This window comes from Rosa rugosa, chromosome 3 (genome assembly GCF_958449725.1).
Source record: "Rosa rugosa chromosome 3, drRosRugo1.1, whole genome shotgun sequence".
Taxonomy (NCBI): domain Eukaryota; kingdom Viridiplantae; phylum Streptophyta; class Magnoliopsida; order Rosales; family Rosaceae; genus Rosa; species Rosa rugosa.
The window spans coordinates 27,281,076-27,307,339 of NC_084822.1; the positions used below are offsets into that span (position 1 = coordinate 27,281,076).

General features: G+C 46.7%; 1 protein-coding gene across 1 annotated transcript; it reads left to right on the top strand.

Annotated features, from left to right (window-relative positions):
- Nucleotides 1–20,280: 20,280 nt before the first annotated feature.
- On the top strand, nt 20,281–25,799 carry LOC133739561 (putative laccase-9). Its single transcript, XM_062167342.1, has 7 exons — nt 20,281–20,462; nt 20,613–20,764; nt 22,075–22,319; nt 22,924–23,049; nt 23,133–23,730; nt 24,325–24,683; nt 25,306–25,799. The coding sequence occupies exons 1-7, from the start codon at nt 20,349–20,351 to the stop codon at nt 25,491–25,493; spliced, it is 1,782 nt and encodes a 593-aa protein (XP_062023326.1). The 5' UTR covers nt 20,281–20,348; the 3' UTR covers nt 25,494–25,799.
- Nucleotides 25,800–26,264: the final 465 nt, after the last annotated feature.

The window sequence follows — 26,264 nt, forward strand, 5'->3', positions numbered from 1 at the left end:
GCTACAATATCCAGAATGGCAAGCTTTACCGCCAGGGGTTCACTCACCCCAACCTCCGCTGTTTAACCCCGGAGGAAGGAAAGCTAGTGCTGGCAGGAATCCACGGCGGGGAGTGCGGAAACCACTCGGGCGCCAGATCCCTGGCCAATCGTACAATGCGACAGGGCTACTTTTGGCCTACGCTTGGTGAGGACGCCCGGCAGGTGTCAAGATCTTGCCACAAATGCCAGCAGTTCGCCGATCTCCCACATGCGCCGGCGGAACCACTTTCAGTCATCATCGGTCCATGGGTCCACTCTACATGGGGCCTCGACTTGATGGGAAAATTCCCAACCGCCAAAGGACAGTTCAAGTACATCATTGTCGCTATCGACTACAACAGCAAGTGGATAGAAGCAGAGCCACTAACGGCCATCACTACCGCCAAAGTCATTCACTTCCTCTGGAAAAACATTTACTGCCGCTATGGTGTCCCACACACAATCATTACAGACAACGGCACACAGTTCAACAATGAGGAACTCATTTCATTCACCGCCAATCTGGGCACCAAGATGAGCTTTGCCTCTGTCGCCCACCCCCAAACCAACGGCCAGGTCGAAGCGGCAAACAAGATAATCAAGAAGCTGCTAAAAAAGAAACTCGACACTGCCAAGGGCTTGTGGGCGGAAAAGCTTCCAGAAGTGCTATGGGCCATCAGGACGACTCCATCCTCCGCCACTGGTGAAACCCCCTTTTGTATGACGTTCGGAACTGAGGCCATTCTGCCTATCGAGGTAGCTCAACCCACCGCTCGGGTCGAGTGCTACCACCCAGAGACCAACGGCGATGGCATCAACCTGGACTTGGACATCCTAGAGGAAAAACGGCACAAGGCTCATGTGCAAAACTTGCAAAACAAGCAACGAGTATCGCGTTTCTACAACGCCAGAGTCAAGACCCGGAACCTCCAACTGGGGGACTGGGTAATGAAGGAAGTCATTCCAGCACCAACAAAACTCCGCCCAACTTGGGAAGGTCCATATAAAATAGTAGAAGTCGTTAGCCCAGGCACCTTCTACTTAATGGACAAGGATGGCGTCACTACGACCCACCCTTGGAATACCGAACATCTTCGGTATTACTACAAATAGTCATGTCGCTACCCAGGAGCATCTTGACTTAGCTAAATTTTTGTTCAATATTTAGCTAAGGGAAGCTACCCAACGGGTACATCCCCACTTTTGTTAACACTAACCAGTCAGTTATCAATGAAACGAGGAATTATTCAAACCATTGTTACCAAGTCTAGCACTGAGGGCAGCTGGCAACGCCAGCAATCGTCAGCGGACCACGTCCGCTACGTTGTGCACTTGGACCAATCTTAATTCCTTTAAATTTTTCATTGATTGCAAAAGAAAATCCTAAGTCAAAACTCTAGCGGTATAGACATGTCATCACACAACGTCAAAAAATCCATACTTCATATATTCAGGGCTGGGACTCCCCACCCATAAAATGTTCCATACATTCAAAAAAAAAAAAAACAGAGTACATATATCTTCAGCCTCAGCGGCTACACAATCAAAACAGGGCACGTCCGGCATGTCAGGGGTTGGCCCCGGCGTCGCCTACTTCGGACTGCGGCGGCTGTACGCAGCTGGTTTGGTCAGTCCCTCGAGCGGTAGGACTTGGCGTCTCTATGGTCCCATCCGCCGGAGTATGATACCCACTGCCTGAGCTGCCACCTCCTGCTGGGGGACTGGGTACTGGCGGGGGTTTCTTCGTCGGCGCTACATTTTTTGCTTGCGGCGCCTTGGGCAAGGACGCCTTGGCCCAGTCAATGGCACCCTTCGCTTGCAGCATCTCGACATTCGCTAGGGCGCCGGCCTTTGCCGCTTCATTCATCGCATTTTTGTATTCCGCCGACTGCTTGAAATTCTCCACAGCGGCGGCGGCGGCTCGGCTTCCATCGTCCCTCAGCCGGGTCACCTCACCCTCCAGTCTCTTCACTTCCCCTTGCCTGGCGGCAGACTCCCGCTGCAGGATATCAATTTTCTTCTCCTTGGCGGCCACACGCTCTTGCAGCAAGGCCTTGTCTTGCTCCAGCTTGGAGACTTAATCATTTCGTTCTATGTCCCGCTGGATGGCCACGTCTAGCTTGCCTCGAGCGTCCGCAGCATCACAGTCCGCCTTCATCAGGCGTCGCTCCACATCCGCCAGCCTGTCCTTGGCCTCCGCCAGCTCCCTCTCAAGCCTCTTAACCTCCTCCCGGAGCTGTCCCTCAATCCGGGGTTGCTTGGAGGCCGCCAAGAACATTTCGTTCAGCCCAACCGCCAGGTGCCCAAAGGCTGAGCTAAAGGGCGACCGCTCGATCGCCGTTGGCCGCGTCATCCCTGCCAGGCCGCCGAACCCCAACCGCTCGCACAGGTGATATAGAAACTCCCGCTCACTGTCGGTCATGAACTCAGTGAAGGCAGCGAAGGAGTCCAGATCGCTCACGGGCATCTCCCTCTCGGCCGTCACAGGGGCCTTCGACGGGCCTTGTCGGTTCTTCTTCTGCCTGTGGACCTCGAGGGTCTCGTCATCATCCTCCTCCCCGGCTGAGTCACACTGGTGCCGCTTCCGCAGAATCCCCCGTGCATCTCCAGTGGGCGCAGCCCTGGACCCCTTCGGCGGTTGTCTCCCCACCGCAGTCGCGGCAGCCCCCGCCGGCGCCAGAACTCTTTCTTTCTGTGGCCCACGTCGAGTGCCAACCGCTCTTTCCTTCTGCGGCACGGTAGAGGATCCCTTTTTTCCCCCGCCCGCATTCCCATCCCCCTGCACGCTGGGCAGACCGTCGGCCCCTCGGTGGGAGTGGTGCGGCATGGGCAGCACCACCGGAACCTCGGATGCACTCACCTCCAGAGTCTCCGGGTTCACCACTGTCCTTTGGACCACCTCCCCTGACGCGCACATCGCCTCCAAGAAGTTATCTATCTCCGCGCGATCCATGGCTTTGTCAAAGGCGTCACGGCTCGCTTTGTTGCCTGGCGGAGTATCTGAGAACATGCAAACATCCGTTAGCTTTAACCAAGTTTCCAAGCGATACAATGTGGCGGAGATCACTTACTAATAGCGCGCGTTAACTGTTGGTCGACCAACAACTCCCAGCCGGTGAGGAGACGGAAGTCCAGCAAATTGCGATTCTTCCAACAGCCTTTGATACGCGCAACACGGTACTCTTCCTCACGCGTCAGGTTATACTGCAGTCCCGCTACAAAACAAGAAACAAGGCGTCAGTACAACAGTTGAAATACGTATAGCGTAAACCGCCAACTATGTTCAGCGGGGATCGACGGACAACCTCGGATTGGCTGAAACTCCGACTTAATCCTAAACGTCGGTTCCCCCTCGTTCGATCCCGACTGGTACTCCCACCCTGTCATGGCCACGCAAAACGTCCCCCGCCAGTAGGACATCGAATCCCTCAAATTCTCTATCAGCTTGGGCGCTCCCTGCCGGCGGCTCAAATTTACTTGCCCCCTACAACCTTGGCGATTAATGTACACCAGTTCGTAGAAGTGCAAAACCTCCGCCACCGTCGGCCCCTCGCACCCGGATAGCCGCCACAAGGAGTTCATCGCCAGCATCAACCGCCACATGTTGGGACAGATCTGCCCAAAAGCGACGCCGAACTCACACACCAGGATCTGAAGGTTGGGCACTAGCGGCAACGTCACTCCTTGCCGGAATATTGCCTCGTGAACGGCGGCGAACCCCGCTGGAAGGATTGAGGCCTTCTCGTCCGCCGTCGGTTGACGAAGTCTCACCACTCCCGGCAGCCGGTATATCCGCTTCATCCGGTTGACCGCGGCGGCAGTCATCCGCCCTCCCGCCTCGTCGACGGGGGTCCCATCCGGGAGCACCCACGCCGATTCTGTTTCCTCCCCCGTCACGTTTCCCCCGTCAGCAGAACCACTGGCGGCACTATTACTTGCTAGCCGCTCCTCACTCCTCTCCCGCGCAGCAGTTTCCTCACCCGCCCTAGAACTCTCCGGACGCGACGTACGGCCCATGACAACTTCCCAGGGTATGGTTTGCAGCGGCTCGATGTCTAACGGCTCTGGCAGTGAGGTTCCTGCACGGGCAGACGGACGCAACGAGTCAATAAAAACCCTATCCGCCGCACTGATTGACACGTCAGACCCGGAGTCCTCACTTCTCGAGATCTCTACGACGTTGGCCATCCCAAAACCCTAAAACCCAAATCAGTTAGCCCACAGAAGGATCTAACCTATCCCTATATTAGGCATAGCAAAGCACCACGAACAGCTACCCAGAAAATACCAAAACATGAACAAACCCCCCCCCCCCTCAACCCAGATTCAACCATCTAGCAAAACCCTAACTGTCAACTCTCTGTCAAAGCACCGTAACCTACCTCAAATCTCATCTTACACCCCCGACGAGCATCAAGAAACCCAGTTCACACACCAATCCCAGACACAAATACCAAACCCACAAATCGACAAAAACACAAAACCGAAGAGAAGGATAACCAGAACACTAACCTCAGTCGTGAACTCGCCGGCGTACTGATGCTCGCTATGCCCCGACGACTGAAGTTTTCGTCTCTCCCACCACGAGAACTCCACCAACGCACGGCACTCTCTCTGCAAATCTCGGCTGGGCAGAGCTTGAAGACGACAAACAGTTCGAATGGATTTTCTGATCTCCCTTCTCAATACGTTCCCCCCCTTTTATGTCAACGTCAGAGGCTTTTGGGCCGTCCGCTAGAAAACGACATCACACCCCAGCCGTACACGTGTCCCCTGTTCGCACTAACCCTCCGGGTTACCCGAGGCGTCGCCTCGGTTACGAAATCCATCATTACTCGCATTAATGACGAGAAGACGGCCGGACTGAGGAGACGCGTCTCCACACGCTAACCCTCTAGTTATTTGCCACATGTCAAGGCGTATCACGGAAGCAATCCGAGGTACGCCCTTCTCCAAGTGACGGTCTCCGCTGAGCGAAACCCCGCCAGCGGAACTTCTCACTTGTCTTCTCCAAGTGACGGTCTCCGCTGAGCGAAACCCCGCCAGCGGAACTTCTCACTTGTCCTCTCCAAGTGACGGTCTCCGCTGAGCGAAACCCCGCCAGCGGAACTTCTCACTTGTCCTTATCCAAGTGACGGTCTCCGCTGAGCAAAACCCCGCCAGCGAAACTTCTCACTTGTCCTCTCCTAGTGACGATCTCCGCTGGGCGGAACCCCGCCAGCGGCACTTTTCACTAGCTATTATTTACGAAGTCTCCTAAAAGCGGCACTTCTCCCTTGTCATCATACAAACGGGGCACCTTCCGCTACGCACCTCTAGCGGAAACCTCTTTTATCTGGCAAGTCGCGTACTTTATTCAGCGCGGTACCGCTCAATAAAGTAACGCCAAGCACGTCCACTGGACGCTGTTTACTGCTATGAACCAGCGGGGGGACTCCCGCCAGCGGCGGATCCCGAGGCCACGCCTCATTCTGACAAATGACCGCCACGCGGCATTACAGTCAGATTGTCCCTACGGGACACGGGGACTAGTCAACAGTCTACGACGACCCTGATCAGGTACGTTGACCCCCGTCATTCGGGTACTAAAGATTGGGTTCGCTACCCAACACCCTCTGCTCAGTGCAGCTCCCCCTCACCAAACAAATTTTGCGACCATCCGGAGGTCCATCTTAGCCGGGGAGTGGGGGACTCCCTGGGGGGCCTAGCAGGGGCCCACCCGAAAGGGTATATAGCTTTTGCTCAGTAATATCCATGGTTGACAACGCACTGACGCTAATTATGCTTTTGCAAAAGTCTAGCGGAAGAAAACGCTTCAAACCGCCGATCAACTCCGCAACCAAGATTGCCCTCCTTGACTGGGGACTTGGGGGACTTGTACCTACATGTACGTTACAAAGCATAATTAGCTATAATCAGACACACTCATCGTACCGCCAGAGATACCAACTACCGTCAAAGGAGTAACCCACAGATAGGCAGCCAGGCGGGCCACGGCCTGAGCACAAGAGTCCCCCGGGATCAACGCTGACGCGCCGCCACGCACTCTGCCAAGACGGCATCAGAAGCTACTGGAACTGGGAAACTGAAGCATATCAGTCCCACATCGAAAACAAGGAGAAGATCAGACCTCTCCTCACCTATAAAAGGTCCTCTCTTCTCTCTTCATTATTACGCATTAACTACTCATTTATTATTGTGCTGCCTATATATCAACTGACTTAGGCATCGGAGAAGTGAAGACCGCCCAGCGCGGTCTCCCTCTGACGCCCTGTCTTTCATTTGGCAGCCAGCAGGAATCACCAAGTATACAGAGTAGCGGTCCGCCCGCCGGACCCGCGTTAAACTAAGGTTTGGCTACCGCCAGACTTTGAGCATTAACAGTACTGCTTCTGGCCGCAAAGCCACTTTATGAATGAAAGTTTCTGAGTAATTTTTTTTTTTAAAAAAAAAACTGTTATAAAATAAGGCCTCATGCATAGGCCATTACATATATTCTTAACACCTATTGTCAAGGAATGTGAAATTGAAATAATTGAAATTGCTATAAGGCCTCAACGAAGGCCTGGATGTATAGAATGTTGCCCCCCTAGTGTTCGTAGGTGAAGTAAATCCATGAAACGAAGGCCACAGGAGAGGCCTGAATATGAAGGGATGATGGGAGCCGATGAAGACTATGGTTGCCCCCCGGTCTGGGAAGAAGGTGGATCTGGGGGGTCCTCGAATTCCCAAACACTAGGGTAATATTTCTTCAGGAACCGCCCGTTGATGGGATTGCGATGGATGTCGCCGTCCAAATCTTTGAGGTGAAAGGCCCCGCGCTCCAGAATGCGGTGAACAACAAAGGGTCCTTCCCATCGCGGAGTCCATTTACCGCGACCGGTCAATTGTTCGATCAACGTCGGCGATTTCTCTCACTCCTTCAGTAATGGCTTCAAAAGCATCGACCTTAAAACTCATCTCCAGTCAAAAGAGCCAATGAGCTAAGCACAAGCACCGTTTCAGTTAATGAAATCATTAACTTTCTACTATGGTGCTTCACTGGAGCAATGGACCGCCATGCTCGGCCAACTCCGCTAGCCTCCAAATCAGGCATAAGATAAGTAACTCTATCTTATCTTTTACGCTCTTACAATTAGAGCTACTACCATACCAATACCATGCTTTTACTACTTTAAGCATGCCTACGAATATATCACACTTGATTTGCTTTTACATGCTTCCATAAACTTTTGAGCATGCCTAAAACATTTCGTAGATTTGGCAACACTTTCTAGATCTCACATACTAGATATGCCATGCTTTACATACCGATCTCAATGATCCTTTACCATATCTACAAAAGTGCAAAAATGATATTAGAATCCACATTACAAGTACATGCTGCACATGCCATGCTTCTATTTAATTGCACAATTAAGTAAACATGGGACGCTCATACAAAATATTATTACTTGCTCTATGTGTTTATCATTTTTCATTCAACCGCCAAGCGGTAAGGCAACGCCTCATAATGACAATGACCGTTACGCGGCATTGCAGTCAAGTTTCTCCTCTGAGAAATAGCAAAGGGACTAGTTAACACAGCCTACGGCAGCCATTGATCCGGCAGTTAACCCCGACACTTGGGTACCAAAGATTGGGCTCGCTACCCAACACCCTCTGCTCCGCGCAGCTCCCCTCATCAAACAATTTTCCGACCATCCGGAGGTCTATAGCCAGGAGTGGGGGACTCCTCGCAGGGCCTAGCAGGGGCCCACCCGAAAGGGCAAAAGCGTTCGCTCCAACCAATTCTAGATGGACGACGCACTCGCACTAATTATGCTTGATATACGACACAAAGCTACGCTTTGGTATCAACCCGCAAGAACACCCTCCTTGACTGGGGACTTCGGGGACTTATACATACAGCCCAGCATAATTAGCAACGGCCACGCTCATGCCTCAGGGCGTCACCATCGAGCTACCCGTTAAGGCCTCATGGCAACACCGAGCTCCGGGCTCGTGCCTCAGCGGCACCGCCAGGCTTTCGCGCTCGTGCCTCAGCGGCACCGCCGAGCTTTCCGCTCACGAGCTTCCCGCTCATGCCTTCGCGGCACCACGAGCTTCCGCTCATGCCTTCCCGGCACCCCGAGCTTACCGCTCATGCCTTCGCGGCACCCCGAGCTTCCGCTCATGCCTTCCCGGCACCCCGAGCTTCCCGCTCATGCCTTCCCGGCACCCCGAGCTTCCCGCTCATGCCTTCCCGGCACCCCGAGCTTCCTCTCATGCCTTCACGACACCCACGAGCTTCGGCTCACGAGCTTACCGCTCATGCCTTCCGGCACCACGAGCTTCCGCTCATGCCTTCCCGGCACCACGAGCTTCCGCTCATGCCTTCCCGGCACCCCGAGCTTACCGCTCATGCCTTCGCGGCACCCCGAGCTTCCGCTCATGCCTTCCCGGCACCCCGAGCTTCCCGCTCATGCCTTCCTGGCACCCCGAGCTACCCGCTCATGCCTTCCCTGCACCACGAGCTTCCGCTCATGCCTTCCCGGCACCCCGAGCTTCCGCTCATGCCTTCACGGCACCCACGAGCTTCCGCTCATGCCTTCGCGGCACCCACGAGCTTCCCGCTCATGCCTTCCCGGCACCCCGAGCTTCCCGCTCATGCCTTCCCGGCACCCCGAGCTTCCGCTCATGCCTTCCTGGCACCCCGAGCTTACCGCTCATGCCTTCGCGGCACCCCGAGCTTCCGCTCATGCCTTCCAGGCACCCCGAGCTACCCGCTCATGCCTTCCCGGCACCCCGAGCTTCCGCTCATGCCTTCCCGGCACCCCGAGCTTCCACTCATGCCTTCCCGGCACTCACGAGCTTCCGCTCACGAGCTTCCCGCTCATGCCTTCCCGGCAACCCACGAGCTTCCGCTCATGCTTCCCCGGCAGCCCTTGAGCTTCCCGCTCATGCCTTCCCGGCAACCCCGAGTTTCCCTCTCACGAGCTTTCAGCTCATGCCATCCCGGCAATCCTCCAGCTTTACGCTCATGTCTACTCGACACACCACACGTTAATGGAACATTAAATTTTTCTACCATTTGTCGTTTACCGACAGCGACAAATCAAATTCTTTTCGCGTTCCATTAATACGAGCGAAAACCAAACAGACACAACCGTACGCGCGGTCATCGTTCATGAGTTACAAGCGCTTACCTTCGCACCGCTCATGCAACTTACATTTATCATATGCCAACGCATATCCATACAACTCACATTTGTTGCCCAATGCAACGAGCATTCTACGTATGCCTGGTTTTTGTCTTTGTTGTGCAGGTTAACGAGTCCCTTCTTGCTTACGGAGTTCGGGGACTTGTAGGGGCTCCGTACCGCCCGGTTACTTATGCTTGGTGACATCATGTGTATAACTCCCCAACCAAGAAGCTCCTCCTACTTGGGGACTTCGGGGACTTGTACATACCTCCAACAATATGGAGTATTTGCTATCTCACCAAGCATAATAAACACCCTCTTTGGGACACCCACAAGCCATGGTGAGGCCCAACCGAGACTTGCATCTTGTAGCCCTATGTTCAAGCTACGCTACGGTATCCGGAAGTCACAAATCCGTCGCCGGGAAGCCACCTTTCCGGCCTTGCAAAGTTGCCTCCACAAACTAGGCATTTCTACACTAGAATAGTTTCTACATTAGAATAGTTGTTTGCTTGTCCCACATCGAAAACCATGTAAAGGAGATGGCCTCCTTCACCTATAAAAGGAACTCTCCTCCCACAACTCAACACACTCCATTACAACACACTTTGTAATCATGTTAGGCCGCAAGGCTCAACACACACTAGTATAAGCTTTCAAGTGGACGTAGTCTCCCGCTCAGGCGGAGGCGAACCACTATACATCTCGTGTCACTCGATCTCTCTATCTCTTTCTTTACGTTAATTAGATCCCAATGGATCCAAGCATTAACAGCCCCGCACTCCAGAATGCGGTGAACAACAAAGGGTCCTTCCCATCGCGGAGTCCGTTTACCGCGACCGGTCAATTTCTCGCAAAAGGGCAGAACAGCTTTCCAAACCAGGTCACCCTCTTTGTAACTACGGCCACGAGTCCTCTTATCATAGGCGTGGGCGATACGCTGTTTTTCCATCACTAAATAATCCAAAGCCGTTAAGCACTGCTCGCTCAGATCTTGGTGCTCTTGCCACATCGCTTGGACATAATCTTCGCCGATCAAGTGGTGCTGATCTTGGACGCGCAAGGATTGAACGTTGAGTTCTAAGGGTAAAACTGCGTCATGACCAAACATTAGTGCATAGGGTGTTGTAGCAGTGGGATTCCTCCTGGAGGTGCGGTAAGCCCATAGTGTCTCATACAACGTGTTGTGCCACAGGCGAGGGTTTTCAACAAACATTTTCTTGAGAATGGTGATAATAATCTTGTTACTGGCCTCTGCTTGACCGTTAGACTGAGCATAATAAGGTGTGCTGTTGACAAACTGTATGCCCAAGTCGTTGACGAGCTGCTCTACGTCACCACCCATGAATGCTTCCCCCCTGTCTGAGACAAGCACCTCAGGGATACCAAACCTGCAGATGATGTTATAAAAAATAAATTGTCTAATGGTGGCACCTGAAGCCTCTTTCAAAGGCTCAGCTTCAACCCATTTGGTGAAGAAATCAGTGGCCACAATGATGAACTTGTGTTGGAGGGAGGAATGAGGGTGAATCATCCCAATCAAGTCCAATGCCCAGCCTCGTGCAGGCCAAGGCTTAATAATAGGCTGCATGGGAATGTTGGGGATGTACTGCACTGGACCATGTGCCTGGCAATCTTGGCATCCTTTCGCGAACGTGATACAATCCTTCAAAATGCTGGGCCAATAATACCTATGTCTTCTGATAAGCCAACGCATCTTAGGGCCCGCTTGATGAGCGCCACAGACTCATGCATGTGCTTCTCGCATTAATCGCTTTGCTTCGCGGCCATAGACACACCGGAAGTCTATGCCGTCTTCCCCACGTCGGCGCAGCTCGTCACCCCTGAGGAAGTAGTTTAAGGCAAGAAAACGAATCTTCCTGTTTGCTGTAGGATCTGGCTGCTTGAGGTAATCGATCAACGGAACTCGCCAATCGACATCAATAGGCTCTAAGACTGCGACGACCGGATCGTCAGGCGGGTCAGGCCGCGCGAGCCACGAAGGCAGCGTGCAGCGCTCAACTTTCAGAATGCGCTCGCGAACCCCATATTTCAATGTAATGCCTGTAGCCAGTTGAGCAAGCTCATTGGCCGCGAAATTGCGCTCGCGAGGTATGTATTCCAAATCCGCGTCATCGAACTGATCCAGAAGCTCAATGGCGCGATTCAAATATGGAACGAGCAAACAGCTTGCACACCTGTACTTCTCTTGGAGCTGATTTATCACGAGCAGAGAGTCACCGCGTACCTGAACGTCCCTTACTCCCAATTCCAGTAAGACTTCTAGGCCAATAATAAGGGCCTCATACTCTGCTTGGTTATTTGTGCACTTAAACTCCAATTGGAAAGAATAAGAGAAATGATTACCCACTGGGTTTTTCAGAACAATCCCTGCCCCTGCTAATGTTTCAGTTCTGGAGCCATAGAAAAATAATACCCAGGGTTGCAAGGAGACAGTGGCTTGATACCATATGGCGTACTCTGGAATGCGCGCCAAATCTGGTCGAGTTGTGGTGGCGGTCGCTATCTCTAATTCCTTCACTGTGGGGATATCCAACATAGGGTGATGTGCCAGAAAGTCTGCAATAGCCTGTCCCTTCACTGCCTTTTGTGGAACGTATTGTAGCGAGAATTCGGATAGAGCCAGCACCCACTTGCCAATGCGACCTCTCAGAATAGGTCGCGACAACATGTACTTAACCAGGTCGGTTTGAGCAATGATGCATGTAGTAAAGGATAACATGTAGTGTCGTAACTTGCAAGCGGAGATGTACAATGTGAGACACAGTTTTTCCATAGGAGTATACCTTCTCTCGCAATCCGTAAGTGTCCTACTGAGGTAAAAGATGGCATGCTCGACACCTCCCTCATCATCTTGGGCGACTAGGCTGCCAATGGAAGCCTCAGCCGCTGAAATATATAGCTTCAATGGAAATCCAGCCCGAGGGGGAACAAGCACTGGTGGGCTCGCCAAATAGGCCTTGATTTTGTCAAAAGCCTCTTGATGTTGAGACTCCCATACAAACTCGCTCTGTCCTTGCAACTTCAGCAATGGAGAGAAGGGCTGGATCTTACCTGCAGAGTTAGAAAGGGACCTCAATTCCCCTTTGATGGACAATGAAGCCCAGGAAATCTCCTGCTTGAACTCCAAACACGCATTTGGCGGGGTTCATCTTAAGTTTGTGTTGTCGCATGCGCTCGAAGACCTTCTTGAGATCTGTAATGTGGTCCCCTTTCTTCTTAGACTTCACCACTACGTCATCGATGTAAACTTCTAAAATCTTTCCTAGGATATCGTGGAAGATTAGGTTCATGGCTCTCTGATAAGTGGCCCCAGCGTTCTTCAGCCCAAAAGGCATAACCACATACTCGAAAACACCCGCGAACCCAGGACACCTGAACGCGGTTTTATGTTTGTCCTCCTCTGCGACCGGAATTTGGTGATACCCTGCGGTGCCATCCATGAAGGACAGCAATTCATGTCCTGCTACGGCGTCTACTAACATATCCGCTACCGGCATGGGATAAACATCTTTAGGTGTAGCGACATTAAGGTCTCTGTAGTCCACGCAGACCCTCATCTTGCCATTCTTCTTGCGAACAGGCACTATATTGGAGAGCCACTGATTGTACTTGGCCACCCTGACAATGCCTGATTTATGCATTTTTTCGACTTCCTCTTTGACGAGGACTTGGGTTTCTGAATTCATTCTTCGCGGTTCTTGTTTCACAGGCCTCTTGTCAGGGAGTGTTGGCAGCTGGTGGCAAACCAAGTCCGGTGACAGGCCGGGCATATCTTCATATTTCTCCGCAAAGCAGTCTTTGAATTCCAGTAATAGGTCAATAAGCCTCTGTTTCTCGCTAGTCTCTAAGTAAGCGCTAATAGCCACTTCCATAGGCTCATCTGTTGTTCCAAGATTGACCTTCTCGGTAGGGTCTCTGACCTTAGGGGGCGTATCGTCCAGCGCTGCCGAAGGAAGCTGAATTTCTACCTCATCTTCCTGTTCCTGATCAGAGAATTCTTCATTGACGGTTTCTAAGGTCGCGATTTGATCATAGGCCTCTTTTTCCACTAAGTACGCTGATAGCCGTGGAGGGCCTCTATCCTTTCCTCCGGAAGGTCGTAATCCATTAATCGTTTAAGGGTTTGGGCACAGCGTGGCCAGGCCTTTCCAGGCCTTCTTTCGCGAGCGTGAGCCCCCACTGTGCCAGATCAGAGGCCGTCACCCCTGTGGGGCGGCCTTTGTTATCGATGCCACTCACTTGCAATGAAGTAATAGGTTCCAAGTAGTATCTGGCATCTACATAATTCGCGGAAACTGGGAATGGACGAGGATCCGCTTTGATCACCTCAGCCTTATCTGTCTCCCTGTTCCACATAATGAGTTCCTGATGGAGGGTTGACGGAACACAATAACTCCTGTGGATCCAGTCTCTACCCAGGATAGCACTATAGGCCGCATAACAATCTGTCACGAAGAATGCATAAACTCCCTCTGCAGGGCCAACCTTGATGCGCAAGAACAGTAATCTCAGGGTCTTTGTCACAGTCCCCGCGAAGTTCTTGAGTGTAAGGGACGTAGACTGGATCTTCTCTTTCTTGATCCCGAGCAAGTGCATGGTCCTGGTAGTGATAACATTAACGGCTGCTCCGGTATCAACCATGATCTTGCTAACCTTTGTACCGCCAACTTCTGCTGTGATGTATAAAGGTCGCATGTGTTGGACCATAGCAGGTGTTGCCCTGGTGAAGCTCATGAAGAATTCTCTGCTGTTGGCATCTTCTGTTTCAAGAAAGACAGCCTCCTCCACAGGTGCCGTGACCGCTGACATAATCTGCAAGGGTTGTGCACTACTTTCCTCAGCTTCTACACAATCCTGCGCGGCGACCGGTAGTGCATACCTCGCGGGCAGCACGTAAACCATGTTGCAGGACGTATCAGTCATAACTGTCTCATCCATGTCCTCTTCCAGGTTCGGCTTGGGTTCGTTGACAGGGGTGTCAATGTTGAATTGCTTAGCCAGCTGGTCTACCAACGATTCCTCTGTAAGACCTTTTACCTCACACTGCTCATGTTCCTGTATCCCGGTAGCCTGCTTAGGAGAGCTTGACTCAAAAGGGGCGACTACTACACTCTAGATCTTTTTAGGTTTCCACTGGAAAGTACCGGTAGTCTTGTCCTTGCCCCCCAGTTTCTCAAAAACTGAGGATTTGGCCTCTGGGTCTTCACGAAACAACTTGCGCCTGATATGTGGTCGCCTAGTCGGCGAACTCTCCTTTCGAGCTGGCGGAGGTTTCCTTTCGTCGGTGATCTTGCAAAAAACACTGGGCTTAGATGTCCCTGTGGCTGAGCTCGCTTGCTTTTGGAAGCTGCGGGGAGTCATTAATGGCTTAGCAGCTAGTGCCTCCATCTCCTTTTGATACTGCTCAGGTGATTTGACCAACTGCGAAGGTTTGATCAGGCCCTGGTCCAGTGCCTCTAACGCGCGCTTGGCTTCCCCAAACCGGCGCTGCAGTTTCCTCTTCTTGGAAGGGCTTATTTCCACTGCCTTCCCCTTTTCCCTAGTGTACCACTTGCCTTCCTTGATGGTGGCGGTTGAAGCAGGTGGGATATAGGGCTTGTTCAGAATGTCTTTGTGCTTGGTCGTAGCCTTCTCCTCTTGTTTCCGATCAACCGCGACCGCTCTTAACTTCTTGAACAAATTGGAGTCCTTTGGGGATGATGTTGACTCCATTTTATCTTTTACTCTAGGGCTAGAAGGTTGATAGTTTCTCGATGGCGAGGCCCACTTGATGGGCGGGAGAGAGCCAAAACGAAACGTCTGCTCCACCTCTTCATGTGACACTTGGATGCCACACTCTTCTTTACATCGCGAGCAGAGGACCACTGATGAGGCTTGACCAACTGGTTTAGCTTTCTTCTTTGTAGGAGTCTCATCCTCGTCGGACTTTTCTTCTTCCCCCTTTGTGTTCAAATCCAAGGTTGGCTTCCTCCGACTCTGCCTTGCCCAGTTCACGTCAACCATATTAATCCCAGTGTCAGGAAAAGGGTTCAGGTCTACTAATGTCGATGCGGTCGTCTGGGCTTCCACCTGTAAGCTGCCATTATTGAGCCATACCTGAATCTGGTCCTTGAGCTTCACACAGTCAACTGTATTATGATTCCACAAGTTGTGGAACTTACAGTACTTCTTCCCTTTCAGCTGGTCCGGTCGAGGGAAAGGTCCAAAGTCTGTCTTCACCATCTTCGCTGCAATCATTTCATCCAAAATCTCATGTGCCTTGTTGGCATCATATGTATATGTCGCGAACTCAGGTTTGGTGAAAGCCATTGATTTGAGCTTGACAGGTTCCTTGGCGATTTTCAGTTGTTTCAAGGCCGGATTCTTTCTTCCTGTCAATTCATAAGCAGCGACATCATTCTCCTCTTCCTCATCTTCCTCCTGAACCATCTCTTCTTCATGATGATGGTAATAAGGGTCATAAGTAGCTGGCTGGTAGTGCAGGGCTGCAACAGTGCGATGTTTTCCTGGCACATATGTCCCTTTGGACACATTCTTTCTTGCGTCAGTTTCTCTGAGAAGATGTTCAAAGCTGCCCACTTCTGTGATAAGCTCTCCCATTGACTGGATCATGTTGCCATGTTGCTTCTTCCGCTGGCGAGGCTCTAAGCCCTTGATCGCCAACTTGATCAACTCTTTCTCAGGCAGGATCACGTTCAGTTTGGCCTTCTGAATCTGGAAGCGGTGGAGGTATGCCACAACGGACTCAGTAGGCTGCTGGGCCATCTGAGTGAGAGAAGCCAAATCAACCTCAGGCTCAATGGCTCCAAAAGTTTCTCAAAATTAGTTTTTCCATTGCGGGCCAATCTGCCACTGTTCCTGGTCGGAGTTTGGAGAACCATCTAAAGGCAGCTCCCGAAAGAGAAGTGCCAAAGATCCTGCACTTGAGGATGTCACCATTCTGGTACTAGCCGCATTGCACCCTGAACTTGGCCAGGTGAGTTACTGCATTCTCGGTGTCTTCCCCTGAAAAAGTAGAAAATATGATATTTTTATAACCCTTGGGGAAGGGCGCGAGCATTATATGCGGTGGGAAAGGTCCCTCATAAACCCCGTTCCATTTGGGCCCTAGGATTAGCTAGCCTGATCATCTCCTCTACCTCTTCTCGTCTCACATATTCTGGGCCCGGAAGAGGAGGAGGAGGTATCGCCATTGTATGGCAAGCAGCCTGCAAGGGTATTGCTTGGTTTACAGTTGCTGCCCCTTCTCCTATCTGTACAACGCGGGTTGTAGCTGGTTGTTGAAGAGTCACTGCTGGCATAGGCATCTCTTTTGCCAAAGCTGTTATTTTGACCGGGTTACCAGCCTGGTCAATCCCGTAATAGCTTCCTGGCAGCTCTTGATATACGTTTTCTGCCCCATTGTTGTCGTATTGAACAAACACGGTGGAATCGGACGAAGTTTCACCACCTTTCGATGCCTGCTGCTTCTGTCTGGCGGTCTGTCCGCCTGACGAAGTGGCCTTTTCTTTGCTGCCGCCGATAACGAGTGCTTGTTCTTTATTTTTCAGTGGCGTAGCAGAAACGGTTGCGGAAGGTGTAGCGGTATTGCTGCTAACCTTCTCTCACTGATTCGGCGGCACGTACTTGCCCGAACCAGACGGTTGGCCAAGGGAGCTAAGGATAGCGTTAGGATCTCCTAGCGTTTTATTCAACACTTCTCTAGCTTGGTTCAACTCAGCTCTTTGCATGGCCACCTTGGTTGCGAGATTAGCTCCATCCTTGCGAAGACCTGCCATATCTGACGCCGTCTGCTTGGTCTGGTTCGCAATAGCCTTTATGATTTCTTTCTGCTGCTGACTCTGCTCATCTACGATACATGTAGCATGAGCCCTTAACACACTCTCTGTTTGTGCAATTTGTTGCTTAGTATCCTCAGCCTGTCGGGAAATACGCTGGTTTATTTCGCGTATGATCCGGTCTGTCTTCGCGGTTTCCCTTTCAAAATCAGCGGCTATCTTCTTGCGATGATTTTCAATATTCTCCAGGATGATTGCGAACCTGACCTCGGAGGTCGCTCCTTCTGGAATAGGCTTCGCAACGAAAGCCTCTCTTTCTTCACTTCCCACTGTATTGGAGACAGCGGTAGTGACAGGCTCACTGGCCTGATTAGTAGTGACACTCATACCTTCAGTAACGGTCGGGTGATTCTCTCCCTGTTCAGCTGACATATCCGATGATTGGAGATGACGAGAAAATCTTTGAGTCACTTGTTCTTCAGAAAGACCACGACAGTCCGCGCGAGAATGCGGTCTGTAACTGGAGGTCTTATGCTTAGGGCAGTTAGCGTAAACCTTCTGGTAAGGATTTTCGCTTGACTTCCCAATGGCTACGTTCACGAAGAGACACTATGTTGGTCCCACTGGGCGTGCCAAAATGTTTGACGCGGAAACCAGTTGGCCTGCAAACTGTCTCTTTTGCTGCTGTGATTGCGCGGGCGTGCCAGCACCGTGGGGTGCAGTCGTCAGGGGAGTCCCTTGACCTGACTTCTTCTTCAAGTGTTGTGGACAAGGAGAGCACCAACCTCGTCACAAGGTTCTTGTCTATGCCTTCCGAGAAAGGACTTCTTGCCTTACGGATAAGGACTTTGAGTGTGATCTCTTCGTGTCACCAAATCGATACTTAGTATTGTAGACTAAGCAGAGCAATCACTGGGAAGTTTGGAGAAAGCACGGGTTGTGCTAAAGCGTGACTTTAGCTTCGCTGGGTTGCGAGGGCGTTACCCTTGCTTCGCTGGTAGTAACGGTGGCGGTTGCGCTAGCAGTCGGCTCCTGGGGAGACTAGGACTGAAAGTACGGTCGCCGGGTTGATCTGGTGATGCTGACAGTCGGCTCTTGGAGAGACTAGGACTGGCGCGCGGTCACCGGGTTTCAACGAGGTTGAAGGTTTGCTCCGGGGAGGCTTTGTAATCGTTGGGATTGATTGATTTGAGAGAGGTCCTTTATTCGTCCTTGAAACCTGGTATATATACTTAGGGTTTCGACTGCTCCTTGTCATAGAAGAAATATTGATTGAAGTTTCCTATTCAATCCCCGCTACCCGACTCCAATAAGGTTTCATTTTCCTTATGGATCACGGAATGGGTGAAGCTGTAACCCAAACCCGAGTAGGCCTATTTTTGGGCCGCAGGTATCGGCCCGCTGTGCGAAATCCACTAAAGGATCTTGCCAAAATTACTTTTGGGCTCAAACAGAAATCAAGCAATCATCAGGAAACTCGTGAGCTCTAGGTTGACAAGGACCTTTTTGAAGATAATATCTGCGTACTGCATTTTGAACATTAGGATGATAAGTTGAAATTGGAGGACGATTTCCATGATCAAAAGGATATTTTTCATTAATTTCGGGACAAGGCTTCTCTAAATTACTATCATTCTTCTTTGTTTTTTTTTTTTTTTTTTTGCAGGAGATGAATCTAATGAGGTATTTATACCCGACGACTCCTCTACACTAGAATTTTCTTTTCTTTTAAAGTATCTTAATATATTTGAATGAAGAATAGAGTAGTAGTAAGAATCAAAAGAAGTGACTACAACAATATCTTCACAAAAGAATTGAATTGATTGAGAATCGTCAAGTGACGATATATATATATATATATATATATATATATATATATATATATATATATATATATATATATATACGGAGCGGTTCCAAAGAGGACGTCCGCACTGTTGTTAAAGTGTGGACGTCGACACTGCAGCTCGGCTCGGGGCACGACGGAGCAGCGGAGCTTGCCGGACTGACGCCAGGGGTCGGACGGACGGGTCTGCAGTCGGTGGAGTCGCCGGCGACGTGGTTGCAGCCTTGCCCAGAAACCTACAGTTGCAGGTGAGCTCGCTGCCCAGAAACCTGCAACTCCGACCTCCTCTCACCTCGAACGCTGCCCAGAACCGTCCGCCAAGCCTCCGGCCTCCGTCCGCCAAGCCCCGAGCCGCCGTCGCCGCCTGGAACACCGCCGCTGCGTCGCCGTCCGCACTTTAGCAAAGTGCGGACGTCCGCTTCAGAACCCGCCTATATATATATATACATATATATGTTATTGATGTAATAGAATATTTTTTTTAATCCTTTTTCTATTAGACTTAAAAAATCTGTAAGTAATGAGGAAATAAGAATAATTAATTGTAATCAGTTTTATTGTTGATGTCAAAAAAATTGAGAAAATAAAAATATCATATAAATCAAACGTGGGAGCCCACGTTTTCTTCCTCAAACAATCCCAATAAAGAAAACAAAGAAGAGCACGTGAAGTGCTCTCTGAAGGTGAAAAAAATAATATAAAAATATATATTAAAAACCTGATATTAATATAATACTAATACTATATATATATATATATATATATATATATATATATATAAACTTTTTAGTGAAAATGTGAGTGGAGCACGGGATCCACTGGGCCCCTGCCTCCCTCCGCCTCTGCTTTTGCTATTTTAAAAAGCAATAACAAGAGCCTTAACAATATTCACCATATTGAGGAGTAAATTTAGCCGATCTTTTAATTACGTATAAAAAAAGAATATGATACATATAAAAAAAGAAAATGGTGCAATACAAAATAGTTTGAATTTCCAACATGTCCTTAAAAATTGCCCACCGGCCGGCATGGTGGGCGTTCAGCTTTGTGTAATAGGGTGAGCTGTACATTAAGGTTATGCGACATCAGCCATACATGGTTTTAGATCTGAACAACCTCTGAACAATGAATTGAAGCATCACTACCTGTGTGCAAGCATGACCTCTTTGTTTTTGTTATTTGTTATTTGTTCTTGGACCAGAGTGCAGTACATAGATTATGGTTCAAATCATTCGTTCTCTTAAAGAATGGAAAGTGCAGTACACTTCCGCTAAATTGACTAGAAGATGAATCAACAGCTAATTTGACTGTTTGTTCGAAAAATTGAATCCAAGTGTAAATATATTTTATATGTATATACAATTGAGTCCTCTTTTTTAATGATTGAATGCAACCCCACAGTTTCATATATCATATTATATATATTGTACCAGCTAGGAACCCAAAACATGAAAGGAAAGCTAATTGGCGTTTTCTTCAGCCAAGAAATAACAGCATGAAACCCCAAATGAACTGTCGATTGTTGATGACAGAAGTTCTGGGGTTTCTCTTTGTTTTTGTGCAGTTTAACTCTCCGGTTCAAGGCGAAGTGCATTTCTATGATTTTGTTGTAAGTAGCTAATTCCGAATTCGATCGCCTCTCTAGTTAGCTTATCTCTCCATCATTTTCTTAATTATAATCTGTTTTACTTTTACATGTATAATTTTTGAGCTCTATCATTTGACTTTCATGTGTGCATGTCTACCTTGTTTTAATTAGGTAAGGGAGAGAAACTTCACCAAACTCTGTGTAACGAAGAGCATTTTAGTAGTAAATGACAGTTTTCCAGGTCCGGAGATACGAGTTCACAAAGGAGATACAGTTTTCGTTAATGTTCATAACCAAGGATATTATGGTTTCACTATTCACTGGTATTTTCACTTCTCACTCTCTTTAATCTATTCTCTCTTCATGCATTGCCTCTAATTATCCAGAACTGAAAGGCCATCCCAATCGCTCTCTCCCTCTCTCTCTTTCAGATTTTCCTCTCCTACGCCGAAAGAAAAAAAGATCGAAAAAAATTGAGGCTCCTTTTGGCTTCTTATGAAAAACAAAACACAATGTCGATCTACGAGTGCATTGCTCTTCGATCCTTTTGGCAAAACCAACTCAGCTGCGTGTAGAATGCCTTGGGTCAAAATCAGTTTTGAAGTCACACAGATGATTTTTAGACTATATCAAGACTCCAGCCATATCCTAGTTTCACGTCTCCATATATATTTTATGAGATATCCTCCTTCTCAGGAATTCAAAACAGAAAGAAAAAGAACTTAACGAATATATATATATATATATATATATATATATATATATATATATATATATATATTATGGTTGTCAATTATTAGTTTCGTCACTGGTCTTAAAGATAAAATAATCGCATGGACAACGTACTCTTGCAATATTTTTACAATTATTATATATCTATATATAGTATAAATCAATCTTGTAGTTTGTGCACATCTGCTAACTTATGTACAATCTCGTAATACATAAACTAAAGAATAATTTAGATACTAAATTGGGAAAAAATCACAAATAGTCACTGAGTTATGATCTGTTTAACACTTAACTCACTAACTTTTTAAAAATATCACTTAACTCACTCACTTTAATATCTATTTTTTACATAACTCACTCCCGTTTAATAACATCTATTGTGTCGGGTAAAAATTAGTATGAAGAGGGTCATTCTCATCAAATTACATATAAATATTTGAAAAATAAATATTAAAATTAAAAAAATAAATATATATATATATTGAAGAAAGTTGTTGGATTTCTTTTTCAAAATTTTATAATTTTCTGATAACTTTTAATAAAAAAGGAATTTAAAAAATATGAATTTTAATTTCTAAAAAAAATCTGTGTTTTAGAAATAGATCAAATTGAAAATGTATACTTTAGTGTTTAGACAAATATACCCTCAATTTTAACGGCTTCTAACGGAAGATTAAACAGCAGTGAGTTAAGAGTACGTGAGTTAGTTATGTGATATTTTTGGAAAGTCAATGAGTTAAGTATCGAACGGGTCATAACTTAGTAACCATTGATGATTTTTTCCCCACTATATTAGTAAAACAAAATTTAAGTTAGAGTAGAATTCATGCATACAACATCTCTTATTCAAGAATTTTGATTCAATTGATACATAAATACATAAACTTGTATGATGGAATAGGCATGGAATAAAGCAACCAAGAAATCCTTGGTCAGATGGTCCAGAGTACATTACGCAGTGTCCAATCCCTCCTGGAACAAATTTCACATATGAAATCCACTTATCCGATGAGGAAGGAACTTTATGGTGGCATGCTCATAGTGACTGGACAAGAGCCACAGTTCATGGTGCCATTGTCATCTTGCCCGCTGTTGGAACAACATTTCCATTCCCTCAACCGGATGATGATGAGACCATTATAATTGGTATTATGCCCTATACACGATTCACTTCACTTCATTTTTACTTTTTTTTTTTGGCCTTGTTGTGGCTTCTATAATATTGTTTCCCGGTAATCTTTGAAAGCTTAGATGAGCAATTGTGGCACAATTAAATGTCTATATGAATATGTTTTACGGTTTTTGATGTTCTCATTCAACATTTAAGATTAGGGTACTGATCCTAAAATCTAAAACTGATTATTGTACATTCATTAGCAGCTTTAACCTTACTTTCAAACCCTATTGGGCTATTATATAGTTTTAGCATTTCATTCAAGATAAAAGGGAACTAGTAATTATAGCTTGAAACACTGATCATCCCAGTCAGTGGTAAATTATTTTAGATCCCAAGTACTGAGATGCCATGGGTTATTGCTAGCGATAGCGGGAACCAATCATTCGCAGCTTTAGTGGACTTTTAATTTGACTGCGCGTAGGTGAGGCAAAAAAAGTTTACCCTGTTAGCCAACAAAGTTACTCCTGCAAGGAACAAAAAGAAAGAAAAAAGTTTATGTGTATTGTTTATATAGAAAATAGGATCCACAGAATGACCCTTGCACTGTTTTTGTCTATCCTTGCGTATATGCAGCATCCTGGTACTTTGGAGATGTGAAAGAACTTGTGGATGTGGCTATGGAAGAAGGTAGCGACTTGCCCCATTCAGATGCTTATACTATAAATGGTGAACCAGGAGATCTTTGTAATTGCTCTAAAGGTATGCTAATACGTTCGCAATTACAGTGTGCTTGATTATGTTTCACCCAATAAAATCATCTCATAATTTCATATTAATTGCAGACACAACGTACCGTCGAATGGTGGACTACGGAAAGACATATCTGCTCCGTATAATCAATGCAAATATTAATGCAGAACATTTCTTTGCGGTTGGTGACCACAACCTCACTGTAGTTGGACTAGATGGAGCCTATATAAAACCCATAAACACAGGTTACCTAGTTATAAGCCCTGGACAAGCGATGGATGTCCTCCTTGAAGCAAATCAATCCCCTGGTCAATACTATATGGCTGCTAGACAATACTCGAGTGAGGATGCAGCAGTTGTGGACTTCGACCATGTCAATGTTACTGCAATCCTAGAATATAGAGGCAACTATACATATCAACCTCCTTCCTTTCCAACCACTCTTCCAATGTACTTGGACTATCCAGCAGCAGTAAAATTCACTTTACGAATTAAGAGCTTGGCGACTCCAGAATACCCTATAAGTGTCCCACTAAACGTTACTACTTCAATGTTCATAACCGTTTCCATGAATGAACTTCCTTGTACTCATTCAGGCTGTAAAACGGATCAGAAAATGACTTCAAGCTTGAATAATGTTAGCTGGGCGTTCCCACTCAATACCACAGATGTTCTCCAAGCCTACTACAGGTAATTTTTTTCCCTTTCTCTCTACTTTTCATTAATAACTGATATGGGAGAGAGAAAATTACATTTAAATACTCTAGTAATCCATCTTCAACATCAAATTCAGTAATGAATTAGTTTGATATATTATATAAATGGGATGTGCGCATAACCCAAAGCAACTCCACAGTTTCTCTATAATTTATATATTATAAGGAAGCAAAAACCAAAAACTCCATAATTTTTCTATTCCAACTCCAATAGATTCCCTATTTTACAGCCTCCATAATTCTTCCCTATAATTTTAACGATTGCTATAAACCTAGGAAATTTTGTTTTCTCTTTCATCAATGGGGATAGGTATAAGGAATTTATGAGAGCAAAAAAGCTCCTTTTTTTTTTCTAAAATAGAGAAAAATTAAAATATAGGAAAATTGTTGGAGCTGTTCTACATTGATAATGGTCACCAATAGAAATTAAGTATTAAGGTGTTTGCTAATCCCTAATGTTAGATAAAAATTCATTACCTTTCAAAATTTAGAAATAGTCTTTTTCATATCCATATATATGAGGAAATTAAATTTTGATAACTCTACTCATTTCAACGTTGTGATGTAGGAACATAAGCGGGGTTTACACGACAGATTTTCCAGACCAGCCAACTCAATATTATAACTTCACAGAGGAAACTTTTGTGGAAAATATTTTGTTCACTGTACAAGGGACGAAGGTGAAGGTGCTAAATTATAACGAGTCAGTTCAGATTGTGTTTCAAGGGACCGATGTGATGAAAAGCTCTGTTAATCATCCAATGCATATGCATGGATACAGTTTCTACGTGGTTGGATTTGGTTTTGGAATTTATAACAATGAGAGTGATCCAAAAGGATTTAATTTGGTTGATCCTCCTCAAGTAACTACGTTTGGAGTTCCCAAAAATGGTTGGTTAGCAATTAGATTTACAGCAAATAATCCCGGTATGCCTTACTCTCCCTATTTTCCTATTACGTAGATACGAACCCAAAATAGACTTTTTATATATATATATATATATATATATATATATATATATATATATATATATATATATATATAAACATAATCATAATGTAAACTCTCTTGCATAAGACCCAAAATAGTCCCTTTCCAGTGATGAGGTCTTTTTTTTTTTTTTTTAGTAAAACAAAAAATAAAGATGCCCTCAATTCCAACAAGTAAGCTAATGATCAACACTGTTTATGTTTTAGGTTTTCCTTCAAGGATCGTTTTGATAGAAATTATTCAAATCATAAATTATTTAGCCATTACCATATTTATTGTCTCAATTTTGTCCGATTATTGTCATATGTTCTACAAAGAACATATGACTAAACAATCTTCGATTGGGTTAATTTTTTGCAAGAGTAATTCTTGAAAAGGCACTTAAACGATGAACAGTTTCGATGATTTGGTTATATTGTCATTTGGTCTAGATGAGGGCATTCCTCTTTTATTGAAAAAATAATGTCGTCTCTAGAAGGGAACTACAATTTTAGTTATAACATAAGTCCATTATCAATCTGAATTTAATTATATTTTTATTGTTATTTTCTTTTGTAGGGGTATGGTTTTGGCATTGTCATTTTGAGAGACACTTGAGTTGGGGAATGGACACTGCTTTCATAGTCAAAAACGGTGGCACCGTTCAGACTAGCATGCGCGAACCCCCAGCTTATATGCCTCCATGTAATGCTCAATTGGATTCTCATATCAAAACCGATTCAACAGAAGGAGTAAATATAATCTGATCTATATAATGCATTTATAGATATTAGTTACGTGCTCATTAGCACAGTGTAGTTTCAATGGCCACTTCAGGCTACTAAGTCCACTGAGGAGAATACGTCATTTTTAGGAAGACTTCTTGATGATATACACGGCTTATCTGCATCTACTTCTTCGGTTTCTCTTTTCCCATGCACGCTTATAGGGGATTCAACTCACAAGCTTGCTAATTAAACTAGCCTTTGTACTTAGGTAATTGTCTCTTGAAGTGGCTTTCTTCTATTGTAGTGTACTCTCTCATTCTGGTTAATAAAATAGTGTCGTCCTTTCTTTAAGAGAAATTTTTTTTTTTTTTTTTTTTTTTTGAGTTCAAAGAAATTCCATTAATAGAATGGCCAGAACGGCACATACAAACGGTCCATTAGGACACCCGGTACCATTCACTGTTACACATCTTGCTCAACTATTCAAGAGCTTGCCAAAAAACTAAACAAAACAACTAGGCTCACAAAAATACTTTGGACTTGAGCCTCCCTTTGCCAATGCACGCAATTGTGGTGCGCCAGAAGGATCAAATATTTAGTGCAAACACATAGCAGAGTTTAGTGTGCAAGCTAAAGACTAACTTACAGCTTACTCAATCCCTTTCCATTTGCCCTTACCCGAAGGGCTAGAGGAACATGGTGAATCGGTGAGACACAATGGAGAAGCAGGTTTCTTTTCAATCTTGGTCTTTGATGGATTTTTATTTCGGGCTCCAAGAGGACGCCCCCTTTTCTTCTTTGTCTCTGTAG